We start from the raw sequence: 23486 nt of genomic DNA, 5'->3' as shown, positions 1-23486 counted from the left end.
TCYCCATTGCTTTCTATAAAATTATATAAAATCCTGCTTAGGCTAAACAAATTGTGTTTTCATAAGCATACATATTTGCAAGTCAATGTACTCTAGATGTGAAACTATGCAAAATTTTTTTAATTGAAATTTTTTTGTATGCCTTAAGGAAGAAATAAAATGCTACATTACGTTTTTTTTAAATCTCTGACTAGTCATTCTTAAGGCTTAAATCCCCTAAGTCCTTGGACATATGCATAATTCTACGAGCATGTGTAGTCCTGCAGATTGTGTGAGATTGTGCMTTTTCACAGCAAGTGCAAAGGGAATACTTTAATGGGGCTGTGGTGTCTGTGTTTTTACTTCCTGAGTGATGCTAGAAAGCTGATGGACCTGCATAGGAAAATTGAATTCATGGATTGTGATGTTAGATGGAAAATACTTTTTAATTCAGTCCAAACTGAAGTCTAAGGGTTTCCCGTGAGTGTTAAAAGTGCTGTTGGTGATTGAACTCTCATGCGCTAAAATATGTGGGGAAACGCATGCATTCAAATCCTGTAGAACAAGAGGAATCATCCCTCTCTGTGCATGAATACACAGTGTTTAGTGGGCTGTTTTTTTTGTTTTTTTCTTTTTGTTATTTCTGCATTTGAAAAATAACTTTTTAACTGGATGTTTTGAGGTGGTAGAGTTAGTGTGGCTGTCGGTGCCACACTAGGAACAGACACTTCAGTATCTCAAAATACCTGTCCTCTTATTGACTGGGTCTGTGTTTAGTCTCAGGGAGCACAGGACTATTGCAATTGAAAAGTTCCTGCTTTATGCAAAACTGTATTTTTTTAATTGATTGGGCGAGGCCACACATGTTCCCAACCAGAATTTGCTGCTGAGGAGGAATCCCAAAGGAGAAAAACCAGGTTTTGCTCTTGTCAGAAACTCTTCCAGAGAAATATTTATGCCCTTGGTACCACCCCAGCTGCTGACACTGCTGTCTCTGTGGCTATTCTTGCCATGTGCTGCCACKGCCCTGGACAGTGGCCTGTGCTATGTCCCACTCTGCTGAGGTTTGACCAGTGTGTAATATCTTCAGTAGGTGATATTTAGCTGAGCAGTACGCCCACAGCTGCAAATGCATTACTGCTTTATAATGTGTCCTGACCTTTACAGGCATGTGCAAGTTTGCTGAAGCTGCATGATGCAGAAAATTGCAAAAGATTTTCTCAGGCGGGTGAGGTAGTCTTGGTACTAGGTGATTATTATTTTTTAAAAATTTGTGTGTGTCTTTTCTAACTCCAGCAAATGTTTGGATCTCATAGTGTTTATCTGGAAACCAGAAAATCTCTTTTTTCCCTTGTAGAACCAGTTGCTCAGATGCCTTCTGAAACCATTCATGTCTTGGAAGTCATATACTTTTTTCCTTTTCCCATTAGAATGCATATTTAATCTTGAGAGACCATGTAATTTCATCTGCATTTGTTAGATTTAACTTTTTTCTCTTAAGGAAACAGGTTTTGCATAATTGCACTGTCCATATTTTTGCTAGCATCATCCTGTAACTATAATAATTTTTGAACAATGTAGCCAGTTTCAAGCAAAGTTGCTAGAAGCAGACATCTCAAAGACATATCTCAAAGTTCTTACTGGTTATGCAAAAGCCAGTGTCTGGGTAGAAGAGGCATCCAAAGTTTTACCCTATTAAGGAAAAGGCAGGAATGGGCACTACGCCACTCCCGAGTGTGGTCTGCCAGCAGCGTGCACGTCTTGGCTGGCCCTTCAGGACACGCACGGCTCAAGCAAGTTATAATTATCGTGTGAGTTGTTTCCTGGTCTATAGTTAGGAGAGGTGGGAGGGTGCTGTGGGGGACAAGGAAGGAGGGAGGTGGGGTACTGTAGGAAGCTGGGAGTTCGTGGAGAACAGACATGGGTAGGGGGAGCTGGAAGCACCCTGGGCAGTGAGGCTGGGAACAAGGGACATATACCKGCAAGGCAGCAGGCCTTCCACTTTCTGCTTCTCATCAAATAACCTATCTTTTGTGTGTCAAATGTTTGGCTATGCTTGAGGTGGAGGAGTCATGCTCTATTATTTCCCACTAAAAGCATCAATAAATTGCCTGAAATTCAGTACCTGAGCAAAATAATTCTGGAAGCTTTAGTTGATTCTTGCCTTAAGAGATAGAAGAAACATTGTTTTGCCTTCTTTTCTCTATTCAAACATCTTTTATGAAAGATAAAGGTGATTTTAATAAGTAAAAGCTAACTCACTATTATATGTAAGCAATTTCCAAGCTTAACTATTATTAAGTTAAGCTATTAACTATTATTATTGTTACTATTAACTATTATTATTGTTACTATTAGTGCAAGAGTAGAATACTGAAAGCAGTTGTGAGTTTATGAAATATGAAAGATGGAGATGTGGCTGTACAACTTGTAGATAGGAAGTTGATTCTTTGTATGTTAACATGAAGTTATGGGGTGTTACTTCTACATTCACCTCATTCTTATTTTAAATTTAAAATTCTAAGCACATATCTAGCTTTTAATATTCTTTAGCCTGTGGGCTGTCTTGTGGCATTGATCTTAGACAAACTACCTGTTGTTCTTAATGGGAAAATCTATTGATTTTTAAAAAGAAACCAGTGGTGTGACATGGCTTGTTAAGGGATGTGTTTCTGAAATGAAGCCGCTCCCAAGACCATTGCCCCTGCAGAAGKGGATGCTCTCTTTGCTGTGCCCTGCTATTGGGCACTGAAGTCCTTTGAGTTTTGAGCTCCTCAGTGCACCCTTTCCCTCTCCCACTGCTTTACTGGAATGAAAACGGTGCACAGCCTGACACAAGCCACAATGTGTTCCTGGATAATTAGCAGTAAAAAAGTAGTTTTTCTGTTACCTGCCTGAAATGGGGTTCTCAGCAGTAGGTTTGGCAGCTGTAGAGGACAAAGGCAAAGAAATAAAAGGTCGGAGGCAGGTACCATCCCTCCAGGATGAGGGCAGTAACARATTGCTGGGAATGTAATCTGATGTCAGTTCATTGTTTCTATCCACTGCTCATTGAAAGTGATTTTTTCATATGAGCTCCCTTGGGAAGTACACAACCACTTATGATGTGCTTGTTGATAACCTTCACTTCATGGGTGACAGGAGTTTCTAGGGACCCAGTTTCAAACCAATCTGTCTGTGCCCTCAGTTTCAGGACTCTGACTCATATCTGGGAGCAAGTTAAAAGTTGTAAGAAGCAATTATTTTTCCCTGGTGCCTGCCTCATCCTGCTGAGTTTGTGCCGTCGTGTGCCGGAGGGACCAAATGTCTGTGGAACAGCTCCTAAACTGCTGTGGTTTTAAGATACCTCACTCCAGAGGCTTGGTATTGATGCAACTGGGAGTTAAAGTACCTGATTTTGTGTCTGTCTTTGTGATGATGTGGCCTGCTAGCATAGTATTTTTTTGCAAGAATACAAAGAGGACTTTCACTGTTGATGACTCAACCAATATATTGAATATGCTTGCGTCTTGTGTGCAGTTGCCTGTTCTACTTTTTGGTTGTTATGTGCTGTCATGTCAGTTGGACTTCATATGTCACTTTTTAATATACAAAAAAAATTCAGGGTTCCATTTGACTGAAATTATACCACAACTTTGAATTTTTATTTATGCATTGATTAGTAGTTGGGACATGGAGCATTTGGGGAAAATGGRGTGAAAAACTCCTTATAGGTGTTTTCCTACTACCATTGTAGGTCTAAAAAGTAAAAAAGCTGGTCTCAGATTTTATTGCGTTTTGGTAGTGAGGTCTGGATTAATTTACTCACTATTTTCAGTGCTCATTCCACTGCAGTTTATTTTGGGTCATTTAACTTCAACAAGGCTTGATCTGTTTAGAGGGCTTTCTATAGCAGCGTGGATAGACCACACAGCTCTTTTATAGTACATACGTTCATTGCTAACTGGGAGCTCAAAACTAGTAAACGAGGCACAGACATGAATAACTTTAGAGAGGACAGTACATTTTTGTATGGTTGGATTATTTTGAAAGTTTTCAGAAATAACCAATCTTTTGTGCACTGTGGGTTGCTTTGCAGAGCTTGAGGTGATGYATACAGTAGCTATGTGCTTTCAGAGGTAAGACAGGAGGTCTGGCTGAAGGCACTCTTCGGGTTTAAGGTGCTTCAGAAGCCTCTGTGGTAGAGGTGTGCTCTCACTCCTTATTTAAGGAGCATTTTTGATTCCATAGCTCGGTATTTCCATCAGATTCAGTAGTTCGATAGGATTTTGCTTTTTTAATTTTTAGATTTGCTGTWTGAGCCATTCATATACAAAATAGGCTAAAGTAAAATAGATCTTAGTTGAAAATGTCTAAATCAGTTGGCCTCATCAGCCAACAAAAAAGTGTAGGCTCATTGTGTGCGCTGAGCCTGCTCCAATTTAGCATTATGATGGCAAAGGTCACATTCCCCCTAAATGAAAGAGACAGCCTTCTTTTGTGTCCATCAGGTTGTGACTATTTCTGGTTCTGCTCGTGCCAGCTGACAAAGTAATGTTCCTTTTATGTAAATCATTAAACCAGGCAGCATTAGTGATTCTCTCAACAGAAGGAAAGCATGATGTCCTGAAAGTGGCTGCGTGTGTACTAGGAGGTTAAAACAGCACTGAGACCATTGTTCCTGAGTGTTTAAACCATTGCTTTTTCTTGAATTTTCAGCTTTCTTGAGTTTTCTGGCCTCTGCTGCTTAGCATACTCCCAGGCAGCAGTCAGGAGCAGCTCAGGAAAGGACTGTTCTGAGTAGCATGGAAATAGCTGTTTGCATTCCCATCAGCCTCGACATAGAAGAAGCTGCTAGGTATCACATCCTTATAGCAGATTAGAGGCAGAATCAGTGTTGTTTTGCTGTCAAAGTAGAAAGTATCACATTAACCTTGTAGTTTTGGGACATTTAAAGCCTACGGAAAGTTTKGTACTGGGGGTTGTGTGTGAGTGCATATACGGAGTCAGTGTATGTCTGTACTGTGTGATATTCCTGCATAGGGATCTGGGCGCTTTCTTGACTATCAGAGACATTCCTGCTTGTCTACGAATAGTAAAGCCCTAATAACAGTGAATGGAAAGTTCAAAAAACATTTCTTAAAAAATATCTTAATTTGGAAACTTAATTTATACAAGTTGAATGTATCAAATGTGGTTTGACTAATGCTTTAGGCCCTCTAGTCACAACTGTTGAAATTCTGTAGTTGTTTGTGAACCATGTCATCAAGGAGCTTCTGATCTCACCAGGTCCTGCCCTGCAGCTGCACAACCTCCTGGTGCACCCTACAATTTCCTTTTTGTGGGGGAAAATATATCAGTGCATCTCATGCTGCTCTACCTATGTTTGTGGTCAGCTTGTAGATACATCTCCTCCAACCCAAGCCACCTCTGAGATGATAGCCCACCTATATTTTTATTGCCTCTTATTATCTTGTAACTGTCTAAAAATTCCTCCTTTCATGTTGATCAGGAGCTCTCCTTTTGCTGTGTACCTTCAAATTTAGATCCATGCTCTGTTTCTAAATTTAGGCTGTAAAAATACCACCTTTACTTCTGTTCTTTTATACTTGAATGGAAATAGTTCAAAGTTGTGCTGATGTAATAAAAACAGGAGGCTCAGAGGCAGTGAACTGGAATAAGGGTGAATGTATGAGAGAGCACAAGCAGAGAGTGGCAACTTCAGATCCTCGCTGCTATGATCACACAATTACTTTTAAAGCTGCATTTTTCTTAAAGAAGGTTTCAATTTGTTATTCATAATGTAATGTCCTTTATAAAAAAACTTTTATGTTATGGTAACATCAGATACTCTAGCCAAGATGTCATGAGAGACAATTCAGGCAGTCTGGATAGTTCTGAGATTATTAATTGTATGGCAGTGATCTATCCTTAAAAATGAAAATGCTGAAATGCCTTTCTCTTTTTTTTCTCTGTGGCTAATAGCCTTAATGATCAATCAGAGGTGCTGGGCTGAGGCAAAGCTCAAGGCCATCAGCTCCTCCCAGCCCTCTACATAGTTACCAGGAAACACCCTGTGTTTCATTAGGTCTTGCTTAGTTTATGGTGTAATATTTTGCTCAAAGACATTAAACTATCATCAAAAGCAGCAGACCGATTAGTGTGACTTCTTTTTCCAGGGTCGTTGTACAAGGGAGAACTGCAAGTACCTTCATCCACCAACACATTTAAAAACTCAACTGGAAATCAATGGGAGAAACAACTTAATCCAACAAAAAACTGCAGCAGCAATGCTCGCTCAACAAATGCAGTTCATGTTTCCAGGGACACCATTACAGCCAGTGGTAAGTATATTTCTCTGATGGTGTTAATGGTAAGTAAAATAAGTAAAGTTGAAGACTATATTGACCTGCAAAAGTTCTCTAAATACTATCAATGAATATAGTCCCTGTCTGTTTACTAAAGGAATGGTCAAGATGCTAGAGAAATGCTTATTTATATTTGCACTTGGAGATGTAAWGGATTGCTTCTGTAGATTTGATTTATTTTTCTTTTATCACAAAATGATTTGCAATTTTTCCTCTTTTTTTTCCCCCTTCATGCATTTCATGTCATGTTTGCAAGATTTTTTACCTATGATCCTTCTGGAGGTGAAAATTTATATAATAACAATAATTTGCTAGCAAGTTATTTGAGTAGGAACACAACGTTTTTCAAAAGTCTATGGGTTTGAATGGCTTTAAATATTATTTAATCCCAATACTGGGAACAATGGTTAATAGGTAGCATTTTCTTACTCTGTTGAAGTCTGAAGTATCTGAGGATAAGACAGAAAATTGGTGGTGCATTCACTTCACAAACTCAGTGTTTTGTCTCAAGGTGATTCGTATGACGCCTGAGACACTTCGTATCCAGGAGGTGACATGGAACTAGAGTCTGGCATGCATGAGCAGCATCTTTGGATGTGCACTAAAGTGATCAGTTGCTCTGGGCAGCCCTTGCAGTTGGGCTCTTCACTTTAGCAGACTTCCAAAGCAWGGTCTGGGAAATAATCTGAATTAAACTTTTTACACATGGCTGCTAATGTTTTTTCAATCTAAATTCCTAGTGTAAGGTATCCCACTGGAGTGGGATTTTTTTCTCTAACTTGAGGCATCTGGAGTCTTGGCATCAACTTCTGCACTGGGCTTCCAAGGTCCATTTATAGTTTATCAAAAGACATAAGGTGCTTCTTATTACTATTTACTTGGCTTGTTTTGGACACCCACATTCGGATTAGATAATTTGGTTTTCTAAGTGCCTTTGTCTTTCCATGGGCTACCACAGAAGTCAGGTGTAGGCATCTCAGAAGAAGGCATCTGCATTTGCCTTTTTCAAAAATTTGTTTTTATACTTGAAACATCTGCTGACAGGTGGGATTGGGAATTGAGTGTCAGGACTCCCTGAATTTCTGATATATGTTCATCAAATTGTATCTGATGATGCTGACATAATGTGTCTTGGTATTTCCTGGGGTTCTACTGCCTGAGTTTTCACTAGAAAAAGTTTTGATGAAGTAAGATTCTACTGCTTAATATTATGAGAAGAATTGAAGTGGCAAAATTACACTTTTTTCTTCTCAYCCATTTCATCATTTGAACTTTACAATTTCATTGACGTAATGTCTTCTGGACTGATTGCTGTGATAAAAATGCCAGGTTTTATTTCTCTGTCTCATATAAATTGCCAGATTAAGATGACTCAGCCTTGACCAAATGGATAAAAAGTGAAAGAAAATTTCACAGAAGTCCTTTGACATGTGCATTTCTTCTTAAAATCATATCTGATACAAAGCTGTTATTTATATTTCACATAACACATATTGTGCTCAACATAGTCGAACCATTGTTTCTTATAAATGTTCGTTATTATGGTCTTCAGAATTTAGCTCATGTTTGACATATAAACTGGGTTGCTTGATATCAAGCAGATTTGATCAATGATTAAAACACAGCATGATACATTCTAACTCCTAAGGGCAGGTAGATGCCATTTCCGTACAGTTGGTTATCCTGGTTAATCTRCATGCTCAGAGCATCTTATTGGTACTAAGTCACATCCATTTATAATTCAGTAATTGGTTCCACAGATAAAAAAACCCCGAAGAAACCCAAACTCAAACAAAACAGAAAAAAAMCCCTTCCAGCTCCTGTTCTTTCTCTTGCATATTTTCTACGTACTTTATGTCATGCAGGCCACTTTGATGAAAAAGACACTTCTCCTTTGTTAAAGTGTTTTGAAGTCTTAGTGTTGTGCTCTTGTGCTTCTAGCTGCTGYCCTTTTTGGGAACTTAATTTCTGACAAAACTAATCTGAGATATGTCCTGTTTTTCCGCATAGTTTTCATCATTTATAATTATAGCTTCACTCTCTGGGGTAAACATCAGYTCTGCAGAACTAAAGCACTTTCCAGGTCTGAGTGTGGTCTGACCATGGTGATGTTCTGCCTCCACYCCCTGTGGTAACAAACCCACTATTCTGCCTCACCACGGCTGTTTTAGCATCACACAAGTGCTCTTTCTTCTGGTCATGACTTCACTGACTCACTGTAGGAAGGCACAAAACAAGATTTTTCAACCCGCATCACTCCCTTCAGTCAAAGTTTTTCATATGATGAACTAATCTAAGCCTGAATAATCCMTTTTTAAACACTTTGTCCAACTGAGATTATAACATTTATTCTGCTTGCCACTGGTGACAGCTGAGCACACAAATGTTTGCAAAGGTGAGTTTTTTCAATGTATGAGACACACTAATATGTAATAGCAGGAGGTGGAAAAATACAGTATGCAAACATACTGGAAGTTACATGCCAAAGGGCTCATTATATGTACTCTTATTGGAAATATGGCTTTAATATAGTTAATAATGCTTCACCTATGAAATGTGAATGCTTTGAAAAATAGCCTGTTTTCCCAAGGAAAGCAGATATTGAGAAAAAGCAATAAAGTCTATGTTRTTTCTACATTTAGATGTGTAATTAAGCCTGCAATGTAAACTGGACCTCCAACAGAGATTCAGGTTCAAAGTATGACTTCCTTTGAATCAGCAGACTCTTTTCCAATAATAGAGTTACAAAGGTGGTTCTTCGTTGCTGCTGGAGTGTGTTACATGATTAGAAGAAGAGAGAATGCTGTGTGTTTYGCCAGCTGTTTGAAATCTTTTCATTAACAAAATGGATCAGTGCCAGAAAGAACGAACAAAAGACAATTAGTAAGCTATTGATTAAGGGCTTTTTTTTCATCTCAGTCTGTGTTTTCCTTTTTCAGCCCACATTTCCAGTGGGTCCCACAATAGGAACGAACACGGCTATTAGCTTTGCTCCCTACCTAACGCCAGTAACACCAGGAGTTGGCTTAGTCCCGACTGAGATCCTGCCCACGCCGCCTGTCATTGTTCCCGGAAGTCCACCGGTTTCAGTCCCCAGTTCAACTGCTACCCAGAAACTCCTCAGGACTGATAAACTGGAGGTACTGTAGACACCACTGTGACTAGAAACACATGCTCTGTTAGGCTATGTGAAAGATCCTGGAGGGCGTAACTTGTTGTTTTAGAAGTGAAGCTTAAATTTAGTTGCTACAGATAAAAAACCTGTAACCAGGCAGGATTTCTGTGCTTGCAGCCACTGGTAATTAAATGCTGTTGTTATTAAGGTAGTGTGTTTGCTTCTATTCAATACAGACATCAACATGAATTTTCATAATTTGTAATGTTCATCATCTCCAAAAAATCCTCAGGTGTACATGCCTGTAAAGACATGCTTTGATGAAATATCCAACGCACATTTATTTCAGTATTAATTGTCTTGGTTTTTCTGCACTGATAATTAGGGAATTTTATAGCCTTGTGGATCAATATTAGGGGAATGGTATAGCCCTTCAGCCCTGAGCTGCCAGTGGAGATATTGAATATTACCAATGCTGCAGCWGGCTGAAGGGACAAGCCCCCAGCTATGTGCAGAGCCTCCCAGCTGTATCTGGATCACTGTGTGGCTGGATTCAGTGGAATCTGTGATCCAAGTACACAAGGAGGCCAAATGGCTCTTGCAGAAATGAATGTCCTTTCCCAAAAGCCTAAGCACCAGTGTCTAGAGCGCATTTCTTCTTGGGAAAATCAGCGTGTTCGTTCTGCCATTTTGAAAATTATTTTTAAGTAGGCTCTCAATTTTGTTTGTAGACTCTGTAAAAAATACAGTGCATCTGATGTGTGTTTTCCCTGGGTTTCAGCAAGAGGAACTCCTCCCCTACCAGTCCACCTGCGAGAGTACAAAGTGTAGTCAGAAAGAGACAAAATATTTTGTGATTCCCAGCTAGTTTTGCAGGAGCAGTTACGTGAGTAAGTATCCTTCCCAGCTGCTTTCTAAACAGGAAACAGGAAAGGCATTTGGGAATGCTTCTGTTGCATGTTAAGTTCATTTAGCCACAGTACCAGAGAGCTACCTGAGGAGCCAAGGGCACAAGGGTAAAATAGATGCACTCACCTCTCCCACCAGAAGATGAAGGGTTTATCGAATTGAATTTGCTGTAAAACTTGAACTAACGGGGGAAGGGGGCAGGTCTGTCTTTTGGGGTCACGGGCCTCTCCTTGCCCTTCCATGTTGCACCGAGCTGTGCCCCTGCAACGTGTGTTGTTTTGCACGTAGGTGTGCAGGGAGTTCCAGCGGGGGAACTGTGCGCGTGGAGAGACTGATTGCCGCTTTGCGCATCCGGCAGACAGCACAATGATTGACACAAACGACAACACCGTAACCGTGTGTATGGATTACATAAAAGGTCGTTGCATGAGGGAGAAATGCAAGTATTTTCACCCTCCTGCACATTTGCAGGCCAAAATCAAAGCGGCGCAACACCAAGCCAACCAGGCTGCAGTGGCAGCCCAGGCAGCTGCGGCAGCTGCGACTGTGATGGTAAGTGCTGGCATGTATGGCTGCCTTTTTTTTTTATGCCTATTTTGCTTCAATTTAATGCTGTTTGCTTGTACTTTTTTTTCTCTTTTGCCTCTTTTTCTTTTTTTTTTTTTAATTTTTTATTTTGGTGAAAGATAAAAACTTATTAAATTATTACTATTGCTTGATGGGAGGAAGCACTTTCTTTTCTTTATGCCCTTATTTTAATGCTGTATTTCAATTCAAGACAGTGAAGCAAATGACATTCTATACCACTTCTGTTCTCTGCCTTAATTACATGTAAATTTGTCCCTAGTATTTCCAAACAGAAACAAAACTGATAAGCTTCAGTGTTCCCAGGAAAACAAGGACACATATGCTGTGTTAGCTCTTTGATGGCAGATATACTTGTGGAAATTTGGAAGAAAAGCAAAGAGAGTGTTTGCTTCAGAGATCAGTAGTAGAACAGAAACCTGCATTGAGAATCAGCACAGCCTACCTTAGAAATGAGACAGACAGAAAGCCACCTTGGTCTCACTGTACTGGTAGTGTAAAAAAACCGGGACACTCATCTGATCTACTCTTAGTGCATATCTGGGGATGTGAAAGAATTGCCGTCTGTAGATTTACAACTATTCCCAATGACTTAAAACTGTTGCTTCTATCTTTTTGAACTTTGGTTAGATGCATCTCATGCCTAGAGACTTCTTACCTCTCCTGCTGTTATGGACCAGTTACTTGAATCACAGGGTGGGTTAAAAAATATATAGTAAACTATAATGGGAATAATGAGAAAAAAAAAAAAAACATTGTAGCAACAGTCAGAAGAAAAGAGAGTGAGGGCTTTTATTTTTAGGTATTTTAACCTCTTACTTATAACAGTTCAGACAAGACAGCCCATTCCTTTACCAGGGTTGGATCCCTCTCATAGTTGCTACCAGGAAAGTTGATAAATTTACAGTGGTATTGATAAAGTTATATTTGAATTGAACATACAGGATCTGACTTGAGAGACAAAACTGCTGGCAGCAAATCAAAGAATCATTGTCCTCATTGCTGGCAGTGGACGAATAATTAAGCAGATGTGGTTTGTGGACTTGTGGGCAGTGCATGCAATAGTTATAAACAATACAGTTTTTCTCTGGTTAAAAAGCCTACCAGAAACACAATACAGTACAGTACATAACTACCCCAAGCTATTGTATATAACAAATTAGAAAAGACCAGACTTTTTAAAGGGTAAGTTATGCAAGAAAGTAAACCACCAAAYAGAAAAATATTTCTTAAGTTTCAATATTCTTTTTCTAATAAGTATCCCCAGCCTTTGTTTCAAATTGGATGACTTTTAGCTAAGGTTTCCTGTGCTTGCAGAAATTAAATACCATCTGGAAATTAAAGCAAGAAGATTGGGTTTTTATTCTGATTAGCTTCTGTTGTGCARTATTTATTGTTAATTTAGAGAATGTAATATTTCTAGACACTATACTAAATAAGAAAGGAGAGAGATGAGGGGATTAATTTTTTTTGCACTTCAGTAATGGTTGCAGATATATATCCTGTGATTTTAAATAAGGCTTAATTAGAGTTACATTAGCCTCAAAGCAAGATGAAGCATCTTTGGAAGCACAGAATTGAAATGTTAGCAGCTTAATGTCACAGGAGAAGGCAACAGGGACCTGTAATTCAGGGTAACGTTTTGCATAGAAATATGTACAAAATATTCCAGCCCGTTTCCCCTGCTTAAGCGGTGAGCTAAAGGAGATTGCCAAGGATGTGCCTCTTTGGCTTACTAAAGTCTCCAAGGATGGAAATTCCATAATTTGACAACCTCTTCCATACTTCCAGGAAAAATAAATGCTTTTCTTTTTTTTTTTCCTTTTTTTTTTTTTAATCTTACATTTAAATGGAATTTCTCATTCTTAAATTTGTTCCCGTTGCCTCTTCTCCTGTCCCTGGGCACCACTGGCTCTATCTCTACCCTGAAATCAATATTTGTATACACTAATGAGATTCCCCTGTATCTTCTCCAGGCTGAATCCAGTCCCCTGATTATCTTTCAGGTCCTTTATGGGAGTGTTTTCTAGCACATCTGTATCTTTATCATACTGGGGTACCCAGACATGGACATAGTACTCCATATGTGGCCTCACCAGGGCTGAGTAGAGAGGGACAATCACYTGTTGGTGATGCTCTCCCCAGTGCAGCCCAGCATGCCATCAGCTGCCTTTGCTGATGAGGGCACACTGCTGGCTTGGTGCCCACCAAGGACCTTTAGGGTCTTTTCTGCCAAGCCCTTGTGGCCCCCAGTGTGTGCTGGTGCTTTGTGTCGTTCCTCCCTGGGTGCAGGTCTTGATATTTCTCTTTGTTGAACTTAGTGAAGTTCCTTTCTGCCCATTTCTCCAGACTTTCTAGTCCCTCTGAGCAGTAGCACATCTAYAGTGTGTATCAACCACTCCTCCACGTTGTACACCACTGGTGACTGCCTCCAGCTGGGCTCTGTGTTGCTGATCACATCCCTCTGAGCCTGGCACATGAGACAATTGTCAGTCCACCTCACTCTTTCCCGTTTAGCCCATAGTAAATAAATTTGTCTGTGAAGATGAAATGGTGTTGAAATGCTTTCTGAAGTCAAGAGAAACAACATCCATTGCTCTCCTTTTACCAGCCTGCCAGTCTCATCATGGAAGGATGTCAGGGTGGTCAAGCACAATATCCCTGTCATAAATCTGTGCTGACTACTTCCCATCATTGTCTTGGCTTTCACATGTTTGCAGATGGTTTTCAGGAGGATTTACTTGACTGCTTTCCCAGGGACTGAGGTGAGGCTGACCAACCTGTCAGTCCTCAGAGCTTCCTTCCTGCCCTTTTTGAAGATAGGATTGTCATTTACTTTCTTGCAGTCTTTGGGAACTTCCCCCAGCCACACAGATCTTTCATAGTTAATTAAGAGTAATCTTGCAGTGATATCCGCCAGCTCCCTCAGCACCCGTCAGTGCATTCTGTTAGTTCCTATGGGTTTGTATGCATACAGCTTGTTTAAAGGTTCCCTAGCCTGATCATCCTTCTCCAAGGGAAAATCTTTTCCACTTCAGACTTTCCCACTGGTCTCCTGCTGGCCTGAAGGCCAGTCTTGCCAGTAAAGACTGAGATGGAAAGGATTTTCAGAACCTCAGCCTTCTCCATGTCCTGTGTCACCAGGCTGCCTGCCCCRTTCAGCAGTGGAAACACATTTTCTCTAATCTTCCTTTTGTTACTGAGAAGCCCTTCTGGTTGTCTTTCACATCCCTTTCCAGATTCAGCTCCAGGTGATCTTTGACTCTCYTAACATATCCCTGCATGTTCAGGCKGTGTCCCTGTTCCTGCTGAGCCATCTGTCCCTGCTCCTGCCTCTTGTGTGCTTTCCTTCTTTTGTTTGAGTTTAGTCAGGAGCTCCTTGCACATCCGTGGAGGCCACTGCTGTGTGGATCTTGTTTGTATTCCAGGAGACATTGGAGCATACCAATGTGCAGTACAGTAGACAAATGCTATGCCTCAGATGTTTGATCATTTTTAATATTATCTTTATTTCCTTTTTGTGTCTTCTTCCTCTCCAACCTGTAGCTACTGATTCTTTGGTTGTTAGTTATGTAGATCAAATGTTGAGGAGATAATCTGATGGAACAGAAAGAGACAAAGGGGGTTTTACTATCAGGATGAAATAAAATATAAATGTAGGAGAGCAAAAGAGCAGTTTGAAAGCCTGAAAAGAGTGGGAGACCACATGGAAGCAAGATTGATGAGTAGGTTTAGAACAGATCAAACCTTTCAGGTTGGGAAAACTGTGAGACCAAACTTGCTGGGGAACATGATGGGAAAGCCAGAAGAAAGCCTCAAAATGGGGAGGTGAGAGCGCATGGAGAAAAACTGGAGAAAGGCARTAATAARCAGAGAGATAATAAGTTAACAAGTKAGACTAGATAAGATCTGTATTTGGATAATAAAGGTAATTAACTGAAACGCTTTACTCTTAGTGACGTTGATTTGAACTTGTGGACCTCATAATTGCCTAACACTGAATTTGGTTGTACTGCATCACCCCTGTGCAGACCTCCCTCCATCTGTGGTGGAGGCAGAGTGGCTCTGAGGCTGTGCAGTGATGTCCCCTGCAKTGGTACCTGTGGAGGGTGCCCCACCTGGGCTGCGCTGTGCCCCACAAGTCTGTCCAGATCTCTGCCTCAGGCCAGGTGTTTCTTCTYGTGTCTGGGTCTTGGGGCAGATCCTGTAGATCAGGGTATGTAATCCAGAAAAGTGCTAAAGAAGAGATGAGGAAGGTCTTGAGAAGACTCATGCAACAGAGACAGRAACAAGGAATAAGCAAAATGAGGACTATCCTGCAGAATATGCTGTTGGCTCCTGATAAACCTATGCCCACAAGCTGTTTGCAGGCATTTTGTGCCTTGTCCTTTTCCCCCCCTCAACTTTTGTTCCCTATTTCCACATACTGATTTCAAGGTAGACRTAATCTGCATATTTCTAAAAAGAGCTAAATATCAGCCTGTGTTTAAAAAACAAAAGTAGGTTTTTTGATTTCTAAGTCAGTTTTTCTTTCTAAAGGTTTGTAAGAATTATTTACACTATAAAACTTGAAAGCAATATTTTAGATGAGAATTTTTTCTACAGAATGCTTTCAAATCAGCCACAAGTTTGAATTTGCTATCAAAGTATACATAAATGTATATGCCTGTGTACTATGCCTAAATACTTTCTTCTGAAAAATTAATAGTGCTGGACTAGTATCATAACTCATATGTCAATGTTTGCTTATGAACTGGGAGCACTATTTTTGCTCCCTGCTCCTGAAGCTACTACTGAAGGTTAKAGCAAAATTTAGAAAGTATGCTTTCAGTTCTGAAAGACTTTTTTTTCCCGCTCAATGTAATGTGGTAAGTTGCAAGGAAAAAAAAACCTACAAAAATGACCCAGCTGTAGGAGAAAAGGAATTAATGATAAGTTGGTGTAAGTAGATGTACTCTGTRCTCTATTTTGTATTGGCAAAGGAGAACCTGTCTCATTTTGACTCCCCAAATCAATTGAATGATTCACTTCTCTAAATTAAACGACACTCACCTTGTAAGCACTGATATTAATAGCATTTGTAATGCATTACAACTTTCTTTGTGCTTTGTATTTGAAAATGTAGCCTCCCAAATCAATTTTCCCGCTTTAAAATGTGACTGAACTAACTTATCAGGAATTCCAATAGGTGTATCCTTAAAACTTTCTGCATCTCTGTGAAGTGTTTATATGATGCTTAATAGTGTCTGCAAGCTGCTGTTTTACTCAACTTTCCTGAATTTCAAACATCTATATTTTACTCTCTTATATGCTTTTAACTAAGGTATAGTAGATGCATTTTTGCTTCGGTACTAATTCAAAATGTAATATTCATTTCTTTAGAAGACATTTTTGTTGTTGTGCATGCCTAGTGTTTTGTATGTTGTATATTGCATTCAGAATATTTTTTTCCTTCTCACCTATCCACAAATGCAATGCCGTTCCCATGACGCACCTCTGCTTGCTGTTTACCTGTATGTTAATTCGCTTGACTCCCATTGGCCCACTGCCATCATGTGCTCGCTGCCTGTTATTAAAAGACTCAGTCGACTGCCAAAGCAATGAAGCGACCTCTCGAAGCAACTGTAGACCTGGTACTTTGACCTTTCACCTTTTGCTTTGCATGTAGCTTTTTTTTTTTGTTGGTTTTTTTGGTTTATTTTATTATAATTTATTTTTTTTTCCTTCAGAGAAGCAACTAATGAAATTTGTATCGCTTTACTTTTCAAACATCAACCGGAAATGATTTCACATACTCGTTAATTTACTGGAAGCTCTATTTATCCATCTCATTCTCATACGTAATAGACCGCAGACGATTTAGTTTGGTTCCTAACACAGTTTCATCTTTTTTAAATCTCTCATGAAAAGTCAAATTGAGATAAAACTGCTTTTGTAATTGAAAACGCATAACGTAATCCATTAATCTGTATAATAATAGGAAATGATATTTAAATTTAAAAATAAAAGAAAATACTTGGCAATGAAACACAAGTGGTTTTTTCTCCCTGTAATATTTGAAAACCTACTTCAAGGCAATGCCATTTTYGTTGCTTTAAAGCAAACGTTTCTTTTCAGTAGTTGTGCTGCTACAGTTCTAGGTTAATAGTACCATGCTTTTGCTACCAATAACAAGATTTCACTCATTTTACATTGCTGTGCTTTGAGTTAATATGCATGGCGAGGCATCTTTAGCTGCTTTAAATAATAYTAAGTTTTTGTATTTATGTATATGTTACGGACAAGGTCTTAAAAATGGCGCCATTTTAACTAACTTTCTTATTTACAGGCCTTTCCTCCTGGTGTTCTTCACCCTTTACCAAAGAGACAAGCACTTGAAAAAAGCAATGGTGCCAGTGCCGTTTTCAATCCCAGTGTCTTGCACTATCAACAGGCTCTTGCCAATGCTCAGTTGCAGCAGCATGCAGCGTTTATCCCAACAGGTATGTTGTATCCACATTGCATCACTTTTGTGTCCCTGAGGTAGCCTCCGTGTCAGGCAGTTGCACTTAACAGAAGGTTTTATTATGCTCCCTGCCCCACTTGAGGGGAAGCCTGCACAGATGATTACACGTTATTTTAATGCCTCTTGCAAAGGACAAGAATTCAAGCAGAAATTTCAACATGCCATGAAGCTGCTTTTTTGCACATCCATAGCCTCGCTCATCATTCTCCAGAGTTTGCCTCTTTTTGCCTACCCTAAATAGCTGGCTTTTGATGCGTATCTGTTCCACAAACAAAAATGCTGGGARCAGCATCACACTTCAGAGATGCCACAGCATCTTCCTGTTCCCTCAGCTGCTGTTTTGCAGCCGTGGGGATTTCTCTAGCCGCACACGAGCATCCTGAGAAGGRGAACACCAGCCATAAACTTCCAATCAATACCTGTGTGGAAGCCCTGGCAAAACACATCATTGCTTCCCGCAGGTGCACTAAAGGGCTTTCAGGCATCAGATGCATTTTTATGGTTTTGGAGCACCACCAGAACTTTTCCTAGCATTTGAGGCTCATAGCTGGGGCTGTAGTTCTTCATAGGGATGATCTGAAGATGAGTGAATGTAATTTACATTTCAGTGCTCAGAGCTCTGTGAAAATCAGAGATGGCTTTGACCTGCACCCTGGCTGGTAGCAGGGATTTCCTTTAACACTACGAGAGAAGGGATGTGCTGGATGCTCGTGTAAACAGTAACAGCACAACCCTCTAAATTGTGTCAGTCACTCCGACTCCAAACTTCCCAAAGGAGAATATCCTGCCAAAGGAACTCTGTGATTTCATTAGTAATTAACAAATTACGTATTGTAGTGTCAGGGTGTTGTCAAGTGTGAACTTCAGAATTGTTTAAAACTACCTGTTTGCAAATGTACTTGACATTTCAGCAATGTTATTTTAGCTTATAGAAATAATGTCGGTTAAACAAGGAATGAAAGGSAACACATGATGATTTCCCAATCTATCAGCATTCCCATATGTTTTTAAAGATAAAAAACAAACACAGATGGCTTTGACTTCATGGAATTTTTCTATAAGGCCTCAGTAACAACCTTGGAGCCTGCCCCCRTATTTGTAATAGTAAGTAATAGCATAGCCTTATTTTTAGCACATTGGTGCACCAGAATATCTGTGGCAGAAAACACACTGACATTTATGGGAGTGTTTGAAAAAAAATAAATAAATTATGAGACCGCCTATTTGGACATGAATGGAAGACTGCCCTGTGCTTACAGAGCATACAGAAATTTCCACGAATTTATTTTACATTGAAATTCTGAGAATTTGTAGCATGATAGGCGTTTTTCCTTCTTAAGCACTTCCTTTCAGGGCTTACTGCTCTTATTTGCAATTTATAAGAACTTCAAATTAACTATGAAAAAGGCAGTAGTTTAAATCTTTCTCAGTCAAAAAGCATTTGGATATTTTCCAGGCTTTTGGAATGRTCATGCTTCTTTAAGTAGCTCACTTTTTGTACTTTTTATTGTCCATCCCTCTTTCCAAGTAATCGTTGTAACTGTAATTTTATCTAACAAATTTCTGGTGGTAGAAAGGGTGGATCTTGGAACCAAATCTTAAGGGCCAGGTTGTTGTCAATCCCCAAAAAAAAAAAAAAAAAAAAAAAAAAAAAAAAAAAAAAAAGAAACAGAGGTATAAAATAGCAGATGGAGCCCAAGCCCCAGAATAGAAAACTTTTCTCAAAGTGATGAACCTCCTGCTCTTTTCAAACACCATCAGCACCAAGAAAGGATATTAAAGAGTGGAGTGGGGTATGGGAGGAGTTTAGGAAAGGGGAACACCCTCTGTGAGAATTGGTGTCATGAGCTTTCCATTAAAGATGCTACATGTGATATTCCCACATATCCTGGGAAGGTTGGATTTGGTGGGTGTAAGGACTGTCATGCCATCCACGTCTAAGAAGCAATGCATGACATTTTCTGTTGGATTTTAAATGATTATGTGATATTTTCAAAACTGGTATAATTTTCAAATGTGTTCCTTGTGTGTGTGTGTGCGCGTGCGTGTTAAATTTTAAGACAAGTTTGCTGCTGGAATATATATAAAACTGAATTGTTTTATATAACTTTTTTGCTTTCTTAACCACTGGCTCCCCTAATAAAAAAGTGTGGGGCTTGACTTAGCATGGCTTACCTCTGAAGTTCTGCACTTCGTTTGTTTTACATCAGTTTGATTGCTTTGTCACCTTCTCCTTATTGTTTGGTAAATGATCTTAAAAACAACAGATCTTTCTCTCCTCCCATTGCTGTTTGTTAGTGTTTCTATAGCCTCTAGAGGAGGAACTTTGTGTGTTCTCTGGGGACTGGTCTTGGGTAAGGTCATTCATAGTCGTGCAAGCCCTGTGATGGTCCAGTGAGGGGCTGCAGTAGTAATTCAGCAGGAATACAGGAAGCACATTCAACCCTGTATCAAATATGCACGTACCTGGTACTGGTCTCCTTACCTGCTTGCCTTCACCAGCTTGCTGTATGCACTGTGCTGGAAATAGGCCAGTCTCTTCCTTTCATTTGGCCTTTCCAGAAAGGTTAAAGGTGGACCAGGCATCAAAACTAAACTGCATGGCAGGTGAGCAGTCATCCCACAGTGTCTCTGAGGTGTGCTGGGAGCCTTCTGCTGCAATGTTACATGCTTTAGCTTGGGACTTGTAAAAGTTTTCTTTGTGTTAAGAATGGGTACATTAACATCAAATACAAATTTGGCAAAGCCTGTGCAAAATATTGTTTTAATTTTTTCTTTTTCTGCCACATGTCAAAAAATTGGTGGATATTGATCCGTGAAGCATTGAGCTGTCTGAATTATGCAATGAGTTCTAAGTCCCAAATACTGTGATCTTTRAGCAAAGATGTTTCTGTAAACAAAAGTCTGTTGCTGCAAAAGTAGCAAATAAAAGGATAAAATTAATAAGTAAAAAAGTTTGTGAAGTATCTTGAATATGTACAGAAAACATACCAAAACCCACACAGTATGTACAGGAGTTTAATGAGAATATAATCACCTCTTTGTGTTAAAGCAAAACTGTGAATGACCTTACAGTTTCATTTAACTAACTTACTTCTCTGTGGTTATGCTTGAATCTCACTTTGAATGTTAACTCTAAACAGCTAACCTGTTTCTTCCCTTTATCCACTTTTTTCACCTATCATTGCATGACACGCAGGGTCAGTTTTGTGCATGACACCCGCTACCAGTATTGGTAGGTTCCAAATTTCTTTATTGATCTCTTTTTTATACTGTATATGATGTGTATTCACTTGTTTCGAAAATCCTAGGCGAGATTTAGACACTGACTAGAATTAAAGGTTCGCTTGTCCTTCTGGTTGACTTTGCAGAGTGTTTAGAYTTGTAGATGAAAGCTGCAGTTTAGACATGATATCACCTGCTATAACAACTACACTGCAAAAGCATAATACCATGAATTCCAGTCTGCTTTTCAGTTTTCAAAGTTTTATTTCTCTTTATATTTTATATTGTCTAGTACTATAAAATCATAAAATACTGGAAAAAGCCAGCAAATTTCATCAGTGTTTTAAAGTTTCATAGTGGTGTGCCTATTTCTCCTTTGCTGTGTGTTAGAAAGTTTTATCAGCGTTTCCCAGAAATGCCTACTTTGATCCACAGAGGTTCTGTTGAAACTCGTGATCTGAATCTCACTTTTTCTTTAAATATATTTGCAGCTTGAAATTAACATTTTGGGCATGCGAAGTGGAAGTCCAATGCAACAGCCTCTGAGACAGAAAAGTAATCTTTCTTCTGTAGCCCTATCCCAGTGATTTTATTTTGGGGTTTTGGGCCTACTCAGATAAACAGTTAAAATACCAAGCCTTTAAAACATCAAATTAATAATTCCCCCATGAAGATGCTGATTAAAATTCATTCCTAAAATGAGCAAAAGCAGTGTCTTTCATAAAATCGATCTTCCTTTTTTAGATCAAACAAAGTAGTGTATATATCAGGATAATTATTATCATCCCTCTCCTGATTTTTGCCTCAAGCTGATGGTAATTTAACTCTGATAAAGTCGAACACTTATGCAGTGCTAGTAGGAAAAAACGCATAAATTGGATTATAAAAAAGGAGAGAGAGTATCTGGCTTACTTCAAAATGAAGATACATGAAAATAATTCATTTTCAATTGTGTTTAAAAATTAAGATAAACATTTAACAGKTTTTTTTTTYCCCAGTATAAACCACTGGGTTTTTTTTAGTAGGATTTTATTTTGAAGCGCTTTATATCTGTACTGGGTAACGGGCAATTCTGTTAAAGGCCTCATTTGCACAAGTAATCTTCTTATTGAAGATAACACTTGCATTTTCAGTGGTCCTTACTCTTTTTTTCTGGGAATCGCCGATTGTGTTGACAACCTTCCTTTAATTGTACTTGTAATAAGCTATTTTCCCTTTTTTTTTATTTCTCCGCCACGCTTTCTCGCTTTGCACTGTGATTGCATGCCATCTGCCGGTTTAACCCATGACGATGGCTTGCCGCTCTTGATATTCACCATGCCAAAAATACCACTTCTCTTACCATAATGCTGCACCCTCCTGTTCATTGCTTCCATGGTTCCCCTCCTGAAAGTACCCATGATGCACAACGCTACGGCCGCCACTGTCTCTGCAGCAACAACTCCTGCAACAAGTGTTCCCTTCGCCGCAACAGCCACAGCAAATCAGGTTTGCTCCTTTTAAAGCTTTCTTTCACAAGATCCTGAACTCTAAATGAGTGCTGAGATTTTTATTTTAATTTTTTTTAACAAAAAAAATTCTCACCGAGAATTTTTTTTTTATTTCTGTGTTTACCCCATCAAATTTTACTTTTATTTTTAAGTCGTTTATAGCAAGTGTTTGTGGGACAGGTTGCACTTATTTAGAGTTAACATTTGTTGCAAATAATGATGTAGCTGTGTTTTGTGTTGCGATGTTTGTACCTAATTATTGTGTAATTAACCCAGCCGGAGATAGAATCACTGTAGTACTGGACTACTTACAAAAGTCTATTATTAACTCCTAAGTTCAAAAGGAAGATCATCAGGTTTCAAACATTCAGGTGTGTTAAYGTAGCCTTCTTCAAGAGGTGTGGAAGTGACTAATTTGTAAGCATGGAAGCTGTCAAAGACCACAAGCAAGACAAAGTAGCTGGGAAAAAAAAAAAGAAAAAGAATTGAATGTTTTCTGTAAATACTAGTGATCAAAGAGCACTCAAGATCTTTATGACTACACCTGCTTTATATTTGAAAGTGTAACCTGGGAATTACATATCCTTAAGGAAGGAGGTTGACAGAAAGAACCCMAAGGGTTATTGTCTGAGGCAGGCTAGGAAAGATGATATACTTACTCCTCYTCTTCTGCAGTTTTTTATATTAATGGCAGTTTTTATTTTGGTAGGGTTTCCCCTCCTCCTGTAGGASCTAATTCCCAGGAAAGACATATCTATTGCAGCCCAGAGTGTGTAGCTTTGACTCCTCTGTTGGGGCTGGAGAGATTCCCACCCTGATGTGCCTGGCATCTGCCAGGAGAGGAGTTTGCACAGCAGTTGSATCTTTTCTGTTGCTCTGGGACCATGCTCAGGCACTTCCACCTGAGCTGTGTCTCCCCTCAGGTTCTAAGAGGTCAGACTGAAAAGGAAACAAGCAGATTTGCTAAGCAAAAGAAGGCAAAGGGCTCTGTCCCCATCATCTTTCCTTGTGTTGCTTCTGGACAGACCAACAAGCTGTTGCAGAGTCAGTAGAAATGCTCTCCTCTTGGTTCCTTCCCCTCCACTTGCCAAGGACTTAGAAAGAAGTCAGTGAAAATGTTTTGTTTAATAATGTTACACTAACAGGTTTGTTTTTTTTCTGTCATTCCCAAAACTATTTAAGTATCCCATGGAAAAATAGAAGTTGATGCAAGAGTTTATTTTTAATAATTTAAGAAAAATATACTACCTCTGAAATACATCCTACTTTCTTCAAGAAACACAAACCAGTCCATTTTCTATTTTTTTAAGGTTCATTTGCCAACATTGTGA

General features: G+C 39.3%; 1 protein-coding gene across 7 annotated transcripts in view; it reads left to right on the top strand.

The window, feature by feature from the left end:
* MBNL2 (muscleblind like splicing regulator 2) overlaps positions 1–23486 on the top strand; it is a 106333-nt gene that overhangs the window by 66029 nt on the left and 16818 nt on the right. For 4 of the 7 annotated variants that reach the window (XM_057366209.1, XM_057366204.1, XM_057366205.1 and 1 more), the window contains 5 exons: positions 6138–6302; positions 9266–9466; positions 10639–10902; positions 16515–16568; positions 17264–17417. In XM_057366209.1, the coding sequence (XP_057222192.1) occupies positions 6249–6302; positions 9266–9466; positions 10639–10902; positions 16515–16568; positions 17264–17417 (727 nt within the window). In that variant the 5' untranslated portion in view covers positions 6138–6248. Of the gene's footprint in view, positions 1–6137; positions 6303–9265; positions 9467–10638; positions 10903–16514; positions 16569–17263; positions 17418–22058; positions 22154–23486 lie in introns of all 7 variants that reach the window. The other 3 variants (XM_057366206.1, XM_057366208.1, XM_057366207.1) reach the window with 3 other exon arrangements.

Source organism: Malurus melanocephalus, unplaced genomic scaffold (genome assembly GCF_030028575.1).
Source record: "Malurus melanocephalus ecotype Western Australia unplaced genomic scaffold, MMel_1.1 scaffold_61, whole genome shotgun sequence".
NCBI classification, from domain to species: Eukaryota; Metazoa; Chordata; class Aves; order Passeriformes; family Maluridae; genus Malurus; species Malurus melanocephalus.
Note: the sequence above shows the minus strand (reverse complement) of the source record. Positions and strands in the feature narration are given on the sequence as shown.